Raw genomic sequence first — 9,731 nt, forward strand, 5'->3', positions numbered from 1 at the left:
CAGGCGAAGTGACTTCGATCCTTCACCGTCACGCCATCACCAACACAAGCTCCATTCTCCACCAGGCCGAGAGTCTGCGCTATCTCCTTGAGACTAAAATGGGCTATGAAAACTTTATGACGGCTTACCAGATGCTCAAGGATGCTCTAAGGAGTAAAACCCCCGTCGAAGAATTCAGTGCAGTGTTTGCAAGTTACTTGGGTTACCATCCTCTTATATTTTGGTTGACACAACTGGAGGCGGCGTCAGAAATAAAGTAGGACCACAATTACGCAAGTTGTTACCTAGATTGTGTCATGAATGCGGTTTCTCAAAACTTAAGAAGCTTAAAAAGTCCAGCTTATATCGAACTTAAATGTCGACCGCCTGTTCTCGTAGGCTTTTGTTTCAGGTTGGAGACATCGTCGTTTGACATGTTTGATATTGTGCTGCCTTTGAGAAAAACTTAAAGGTACAACTTGGGCATGCGATGTACATGTTGCATGCAATGTACCCATCTACTGAGGCGTGCAGGTGACTGCGAACACTGCGACATGAGTGTAACATCTGGGACATACATTTTCTTTTCTCTAACGGGTATCTGAACGGCCAGTTTCTTGAAAAATAAATAAAAAAGCGCCAAAATGATTTATCAAAGTGACTGTATCGTGATTATTTTAAGCATTTCAGGTTATTTACAATTTCGTTATTATTATACTCGCTTCAGTTTATGTTGAAATTGATCTGTTTTATCTATTTTTATTATTATAAACATTACATATAATCAAAAAAATATAAATTATTGTTCTTATTAACTACATGTACATTATTTATGAAAACGTGATTAAAAAATAGTTTGCCACTCTTCACGTTTTGTGTTATTCTTGTTGATCCATGCAGCCGAACGTGAACACAATGAGGTTCTTTCGAACGATTCTGTTCTTACATGTACATGTACATGCTTTTGTTGGGTTTTTTAATGATTGGCCCGTTGGCCCACTATGCATCCTGAGGAGATGTGGGGTTTAATATTCGCTTCTCCCGCCTTTCACACCAACAATCACGACCATAGGTTTGTGTGCAGCTATGGACGGAGAAGCGAACATCATCCCCAATTTCCTTAGGATGACTGTGCATGCAACAACGTTTGTCGGACAGATCCTTACGAGTGGTCTGTCGAAGAATTTAAGTACATGTATGGTCAAAGAATTGCATGTTGTTTGCCAATGGATAATATCATAGTCATGTGACATGTAACCTTCCCAAGAGGCAAGACAACTCAAAAACGTTCACAGATATCCATACTTCATTACCCCGGACAAAAGGTTGGTAACTGCATGTTGGATGTCATTAAAACCGGATATATTAACCATCATATTCTTGTGGTCGTCCCATCATGTTTTTTTTGCAGTCATACGGACGGCTTCTGTGAAATCTTTTTTCATTTTCACGCCACTAAATGGTCTATAAGTCCACCGACTCTCATTTCGACTATAGTTTCTGTAGACACCCCATTTGACGACTTCCAGTCTTTAATAATCTTCCCAACTGATGCCAGTACGGGCTCGCATTTCCGTCGTGGTCTCATTTCTACTGATGCCACTGGACGTACTTTTCCGTCCAATAGTCTCATTTTTACATGTACGTTATGTGAGTATCTTCACTCACTCCGAAACGTCCCTTGTGTTCTTCGAATAATTCCTCCAGCTTTTTTATGTAAATGGCATGCATGTCTTTTATTTGTTCTCTGGACGGCTCGGCAATCTTTTCGACTGGTATCGGACTCCCAACTGAAAAAATAAATAAGAATTGAAATGGTCGTTTTATTGGAAAGTACACCAGCCACATCCTCTGCCAAAACGTCCCCAGTTGCTCAATGGTTGTTTCTCGGATTTTGTTTCAGTTACCACTTTTGCCTTTGTTTGGACTTACTTGCAACTTTGTAGGCTTTGAGCGATACATACCCACTGTATTTACAGGCCTCCTAAATGGCATCATTCCAAAATACTTCTGAATGAAGCCCCTCCCCATTAGGATGGGCGGGGAGAATCCGGTGTACTGCATCAGCCATTCCTGGGCGTTGCGGAGTCGGGAGCCCTTTGGATTGCTAACTTGATGGTAGATGTCGTTCTCGCCAAATGAAAATACTGGCACGATGTCGGCCCTGTAATAAAAGCTAACTGTTCTTAAGTCCATTTGACACAAAATGTTTCAAAACACTGTATCTGATGATGACACAATCTTTCTGCAGAAGTTCAGAGTTTTACCGCTAGTGGCGTTCAAACGTTGGTCCCACACGTGACTTAGCCTGTAGCCCCCTCGTCTTGATTCATGTTGCTGTCTAACGAATCTAACGACCGGGTTTGTCACTTCTCAAAAAGCTTTGCTGAATACAGGCCACCACTTTGCTGTTATCCAAAATCATACGTCCGAGCAGTCGTGATATAAACAACATAAGGTTAATGCTAATTGTATCCTTACAATGGTTAAAGACAAGAACTTATAATGTCCTTACCCGTGCCTCATGGCTATTTTGATAAACCCTTTCCTCTCCTTCAGATCGATGCAGTATCTTCCCGGATGTGCCTCCAATGCTTCTTTAGCGCCCCCTATTATGATGACCACTGCATTTCCTTTCCCCTCTCGTGTGAGCATCCATTCTATACTTCGCTTGGTAACGGCACACAATCCTGAAAACAAAAGTAACATTTTGGAGCCTTATCGAATTGACGGCACTGAATGGAATAAACTGATGATAAACTCTTTAAAATCAGGGCACACTGGGGTTTAACGTTTTATAAGTTTGAAAAAAACAGACTTCATATATCAATTTTAAGAGCATTAATTTATACTAGCATTGTACCCGTGGCGCAGGCAGGTTCAAATGGGCTATACCTTGAATAGATTGAATTGCAATGAAAATATAATGCAATATCAAAGGAGCAATATCGAATAGACAAATTAAACCAACCATTTGTCCACAGACTCGGACCCTGTGGCGTGCTGTATGCGTGCATATAAAAGTAAATCAATTGGTCCGAATGAGATGATGAGGCAATGTGAATATACCTCGTTCCTTAGTCAGCAATATGCCCCTTTTTATACGGAGATGAAGGAGAACCCAGATAGGCCTTCACATGTCGGCCTCCAAATGGCTCGGACCAATTGCACTATCACTACTAAAACTTTAAAATGCGTGCTCCTCCTACATGTAGCATGATCTCGGGCAAGGCACTTAGTCGACAGGCAAGCTAGAAGTTCAGCACCGTGAGCAGCTCCTTGATAAGGCCATGCCAAGTTCAGAGTGCCTCTTCAGATACATCAAGTTTTGAAAGCTGTGGTGAGCACATTAACATACCATTGTAACCTTTAATTTGAAAATCCCTTCATAATCAAGGGCTAGCTCTGGCTAATACAGTACCAATATACGATAGACCATCAATTTGACCCCAGCTCCTTACTGCGGGAAAACCCAAGTCCAGCAACCAAAAGTATCAAAATACATTTTTGTTTACATTTGAACTGCACACATGCGTTTGTTTACAATTTCTTTCCCGCGAAATCTCGAAGATCAGGTGACCTACAATCGTGGATTGAAAATAACATTAACCTTGGTTCAGCAGGTCAACACGTGTACAGGCTGTTCCAATCATCCCCCTACAGCCAGCCGTTCAACAGGTAGTGTTAGTCACCCCACAGGGAGTGCAGGTGATTCATTAATCCCCTGCATAACTGAACAGCAATGGCTTGGCTTCCGTGAGTGATAAGGAGAATTGACCGTGTCCGATTAAAAATCCCTCATTACTGCTCCGCTGAAGTAAATTTCCGAAAATAAACATGACGTTGCATCAGGATAACATATCACCTGCAAACGTGCAAAATTTCGAGACGAAACACGACTCCCAAATGGCACTTTAGCGAGCCGCCTTATAGTATTATGATATAGATGTGTCCTCCAAAGTAGGGCAATAGCCTGATCTACATCACAATTTTGGTGAACCCGCCGCCTGGCTCTAACAAGCCAGTTGCTAGCCTGATTAGGTGATCTAGTTGTCAAACACCTGAAAGGCTATATCTTCAAAATGGATGGAGCAAATTGCCTTGATTTATGGCCTTTAAGTAGAGACAGCCGAATTTGCCAAATCATGGTTTAGGTGCTTCACGTTGCTATGACAACCAAATATTTTGATTAAACAGCAAATGCATCATAGGATTATATCTTTTGATAAATGTGACCCATGCATGGAAGAAAAAAAGATTTTCAACTAGTATTAACCCGATATGGGCTGTTTAAAAACCGTCAAAAGTGAAAATTTCAAAAAAAAGTCACTTTTTTCCCAAAAAGTTAAGCGATTTTTTTTTTCTCTTCCATGATGTTCTTAAGTAAGGTCTAAAGGTTGTTAAGCCACAGAAAGTTCCCCAGTATGTTTTTTTTAAACTTATAAAATGTTAAACCCCTGTGTGAGGGACGTATAGACCTTTAAGAGGTCGTCAAAAATGTGTGTTTGGCCTCTGTTGAACCATAATTACATTTACATTTACCATAATCCGTAGAGATTCAACAGGACCGGACACTTTGTCCATGAGGTCATTTTCTACTTCTGCGCCTGCAGACTGAGTATTTGCTGCATTTTGCGCATTAAAGTGATTTGTTTCTTACCTGCCAGCATCAAATATTCCCGATAAAAAGGAAAGTCAAATTGTCCTTTGAGTATCAAAAGAGATCTCCGCAGTCCAGGGAATATTTTATCTGCGTGTGTTCCATTTGTAGCAAAGTGCATAAATGCTCCAAATCCTAGAATCCCATGCGGATGATATGCAAAAACATAATTCCGATCTGTAGCGATATCAACAGTTTTGTGCAGTTTCATCGGGAAATACTCCGCTGCGAGGCGCCACACACGCCAGTTCCTGGGTGATTCCAGGCGTCTTCCACCCTTCTCGGAAGTGTCCCGGTCCCACACGAACCACACCAGGTAGATCAGAGGGATGAAGTACAATCGAGTGGACAGAAGGTAGATGGCGAAGAACAGGCAGCCAAAGCCCCCGAAGAGGAAAGTTCCGACAAATTTTAGGGCGCAAATGACCTCAAGGATTTTGATCCCGATCGCCATGACTGGACCTGTAAAATAGATATTCATATGTACGTATAACATTGTTAAAGTCAAACCAGGCCCCAACTCCGCATATCAGCTATTACCTGTAGTTGAGGACTGCCAATTGACCCCCTCACCTGCATATATCGTCTTCCTTAAAACCACAAAATTCCGTGACGGGCGGGAGTGAGGTCGAGTTTTAACCTGTTGTTGTGATGACATTCTGATAACATGAATTTTGTCATGATAATTCGTCCTAAAAGAAAAAGTCGTTGTCCCAGTTAACAAAAGCACTCTGTCACATCCACGTTTATGTGGTAATTTACAAATTTGGTTCACCAGGCAGGCCTTCCGATAACCGCGAATGTCAAAACCAGTATCGCGGATGATGACAGCCCTGCCGTGGCAGCTTGTGAGGACGACAGTCCCGGCAGCTTGTGAGGACGGCAGTCCCGACGGCTTGTGAGGACGATAATCCCGGCAGTTTGTGAGGACGACGGTCCCAGCAGGAAAATGCTGCAACCCATTATCTCAACAATGCATCTAACTTACCTCGGGTTTCAATCATCAGATAAAACGTAACTGCATTTCCTGCTTTGCTCCGTGGAGGAAACTCCTGACACTATTCATTGCTAACCATTGTCATTCATGACCTGCCTTAACAGCAAAATATTCACAGTTCACTTACTGGTCGTTGAAAGATTTTCTAAATCTTGAAATTAGGTTACAATAAGAACGACAATGACATAGATAGTAATTTTTAAGTGCTTGACTATACCGGGTGCCAAAAACAATAGGAGAGAGAAACAACATGATTTGAACCACCCCCCCCCCCCCCCCCGGATGCTGGTGTAGCAATAAGTCCGATGAAATGTTAAGAGCGGGGCTACTCTGTTGACCACCGCGTACGAGTGATTTTTGTCATGATCGCAGTGATTTTAATCGCTGGCAAATTACCGGGACAACCTTACCTGTTCCTCTGAAAGTGACTTCAGACGTTTTCTTTGTTATTCGCCAAGGTTGTGACGCCGCGCGTAATTTACTTTGCCAATGTTATCCTATAGGAATGTGCTCCGATATATTCGGATGTAATACATTTCGATCAATATCATATCGCACGCTATCTCAGATTATCGTGGCCTATTAGTTGTTACTTGTAAATGACCGATATCTTAAATATCAGTTTGACACAGATTGTAATAGTCGACTTTAGTTGAGAGTGTTGGCCTAGAAATATGTTTAACTCTACAAGAAACCTACGGTCGACTCTCAATGACTCGGGAGTGGATTCTGCCTCGTCCTGTCGCCCGGAAGATATCCAATTAGGATGACGCAATGGACCGCCCCGGGAGTCTATTTCATAGCTCCCTCGCCTAGATAAGAAGTAGTTGCCTCTACTACTCTATCGATCAATGAGTCGGTGAAGCAGTGATAAATGCCCTCTCCAACGGAAAGTGTCGTTTCTTAATACTCTATGGTGATGGAAGCCCATGACCTCCATTACCTCGTGCGCCGGTGTAACAGTCGAAAATGCTACCCCCCCCCCCCCCCCCCGAAAAAGTGTCTGGCCCTTTGCTGACGAATTACATGATAATGTTCTACAGAAACGATGACCGTTAATACCTTAGAGAATAAAAGCGCATGATAAAATCCTTTATTCCGTATCATTGTCATCCAGAAGTATTAAGGTAGCAGGAAGGGTTGGGCGTTTGTGGTTTCTGAGTCTGAGGGGGTTGGTGTCTGTTGACTGTGCTTTAAGAGAGACTAGGCATGGCGCCAGTCTCTCTTAAAGCACAGTCAACAGGCATTTGGTCTCAGTATTTGGGTTTTGATTGCCATGACTGTACCCCTGTAAAAGTCAGAAGCATTGAAGAAGAAGAAATGTTATTATTGAGGAAAGCAAAATTTATTATGAGACTAGAAGGCAGTGTCCTGACTTGATTATTTTGAAAATGGCGGTCTGAACACATTAAAAGGTGGAACATGGCATTTTATCGACTTTGAAGTGCTCCGCAGTTAAAGGGAGACTATAGGCAGCAGCTAGGTAGGCAAGATAAAGTCATACAAATTTGCCAATAGGGGTCAGTCATATCTCTAGGCATGGCGCCAGTCTCTCTTAAAGCACAGTCAACAGGCATTTGGTCTTAGTATTTGGGTAAGTACAGAATCAAGGCAGCACAGAGAGCAATGATTGAACGATGCTGTGGACAAGTCCAAGGATACTGCATCAGTCACGACCAACTTCTCATCAGAAAGCGTCACCACCAGCATATTCAATGTTCAGTTCCAACCTGTACCAGTCCAATGCACGCCTGTCATGGTCAGCAGTGGTCAGCTTAGCGCGATATGGAACATTCTTCCGAAACTCAAGCGAGGGAAGTCTGCTCATTTGCCTATCTCGCGCACTGCTCCTTCTTGTCAAACATCGTAGTGAAATCGTGGTACAGTGGGGCGTCCTCGAGGATTGCAGCTGGTCGGACAGACGTGAGGTGGAATGTGGGCGGCTGCACTTCTTCGTTGATGTGCGATGGCAGATAGCACAGTTGTTGCGTTGCATGACAGCTGAAAGTGAATGTGATATCATAGAACTGAGGCGTTTGCAATGAGACTATAGGTGAAGTAGAAGCAAGGAGTGAAATGGGCCATCTTCCAGTGACTAATATACAGAGTAAGGGCCCTGGGTGTTGTTAGATTCAGCATTGAATGTATTCCTCGTACAAGCGTGAATAGTGTGGACATACAGTGAGAGGTGAGAGACCCCTATTGACTACTTCTTGTAACTTTATCTTGGATATTATATTAGTATTGAACTTCTAGCCATGGAATATGAAGAAATTGAAGTTGTAGGCATGGAATATGAAAAATTATTCAACGGTGAAAGACATTATTCCATGAGGCTTTGCCGTGATCGCAAAGGACGCGACGTGATTGGTTCACATGCTAATGAGGTATGATAATGATAATTACCTCTATAAATGCTACTTGGATAGCGACTGTGTCGTTGACTGCAACAGTGGTCTATGTCAATGTGTACCTGTAATGTCAATGAAGTATGATGAGGTGATGACGATAGTGCAATTATTAAATATTGGCAAGAGATCATACTGCAACATAGGTCTTGTTTTTGACAGATGACTGTGCGACATTCCCATTGGGTCTTGTTAGAGTCAGCGCTGCATGTATTCCTTGTACAAGCTTGAATAGTTGTGACGGACTTTGAGGGGTGAGAGACCCCTATCGGCTACTTCGTCTAACTTTATCTTGCCTACCTAGCTGCTAGCAATAGTGCCCCTTTATCAAGACTGAAACCCACTGTGTGGGGCTAAGAAATTACCTTTATAATCCTAGTTGGATAACCACTGTGTAGATGATTTGAAGAGTGCTCTGTGGATGTGTGCCTGTAATGTCAATGAAAGTATGATGAGGTGATGACGATAGTGGAATGACGAAATATTGGAAAGAGATCTATTCCTAGAAGAACATATGTCCTGTTTTGACTAGGTGGCGCATTTTAGAATCAGCAGTGAGCACTGTGTGTAACATGGTGGAGGCAGCGGAGATAATAACTGTGTCGAAAGTATTGTTATAGGGCCTTCCCTAGGCCCATGGGGTTAAATTTACAATCCACGATTGAAAAGACGTAGTTTGATTGCATTCAACTATAAATCCATTGAACAGTTGTGTTCCTTTAGTCAACCGATGACCTTTTGTTGGGCCATGATCGGGGATTGTAAACTGTAAATGTATTATGGACTGGGAGACGGGGGAAACACAAGTGAAATAGACCAAAACAAGTGATTTTGGGGCTTTGGTTTAGACGCATGCCCCACATGCGCCATGCAGGATTATACGGTTCATGTGAGTGAACTTGTTGACATCTACATGATCTATCATCTAGTGCTGTTATTGGTCATGGTACATACTACATGGTAGGCCTAATCATCATGGCTATATGTTTCAGGAAAAGCTCGGAGTAAAATGAACTGCCGATGAATAATGATGTTGTTCATGTTTACCATGTTTACTAGTACATAGCCATAGGGTATGCACCGGCCAGTGCACTTTCTGCACGTCGTCATGGTCATGTACGTGATACCGTGATACCTTGCATATTTTGCTCTTTGAATGCGCATGCTTTTTGGGCAAAATCACTTGTACCAACACTAATGAATAATGTCTTCTTATCCCTATGACTCCATACACAGTGAGGGCATTGTCCCATTCCCATCAAATGGTAACTTATTGTACCGTATTGGGGTGGAAGTTGGGGAGCAGATACCTACCGTTGCACGCCTGTCATAATCAGTAGTGATGAGCTTAGCGCGATATGGAACATTCTTCAGAAACTCAAGCGAGGGAAGTCTGCTCATTAGCATATCTCGCGCACTGCTCCTTCTTGTCAAACATCGTAGTGAAATCGTAATGGAAAACGTCTGGCTTTGCGCCAGACGTTGAGACTAATAAGTGAAGAACTAATAGGTAAAGAACTTCTACTTGCGCGAGACTGCTCTGATAAAATTATCATTGCAGAGACTACGGTGACGTACACATATATTTTTTACAATCAAAAATGCCTTCAAAAGACGACATGGAATGATTATTTTATTGATATTTCCTACTATATACCTTCCAATTATCACTTTATACAAATAGATC

General features: G+C 42.4%; 1 protein-coding gene across 3 annotated transcripts; it reads right to left on the bottom strand.

Annotated features, from left to right (window-relative positions):
• Positions 1 to 230: 230 nt before the first annotated feature.
• LOC135495111 (2-acylglycerol O-acyltransferase 1-like) lies at positions 231 to 6,146 on the bottom strand. Of its 3 annotated transcripts, XM_064783530.1 has the most exons (6): positions 6,047 to 6,146; positions 5,628 to 5,732; positions 4,640 to 5,101; positions 2,495 to 2,669; positions 1,944 to 2,143; positions 233 to 1,769 (listed from the first exon to the last, which is right to left on the bottom strand). In XM_064783530.1, exons 2-6 carry the CDS (start codon positions 5,641 to 5,643, stop codon positions 1,615 to 1,617), a joined length of 1,008 nt encoding a protein of 335 aa, XP_064639600.1. In that variant the 5' UTR covers positions 5,644 to 5,732; positions 6,047 to 6,146; the 3' UTR covers positions 233 to 1,614. The 3 variants fall into 3 exon arrangements, with proteins under 3 accessions (XP_064639602.1, XP_064639600.1, XP_064639601.1); XM_064783532.1 differs by lacking the exons at positions 5,628 to 5,732; positions 6,047 to 6,146 and adding an exon at positions 5,213 to 5,312 and having other exon boundaries at positions 231 to 1,769; XM_064783531.1 differs by lacking the exon at positions 5,628 to 5,732 and having other exon boundaries at positions 234 to 1,769.
• Positions 6,147 to 9,731: the final 3,585 nt, after the last annotated feature.

The sequence above is a fragment of the Lineus longissimus genome, chromosome 10 (genome assembly GCF_910592395.1).
Source record: "Lineus longissimus chromosome 10, tnLinLong1.2, whole genome shotgun sequence".
Lineage (NCBI taxonomy): Eukaryota > Metazoa > Nemertea > Pilidiophora > Heteronemertea > Lineidae > Lineus > Lineus longissimus.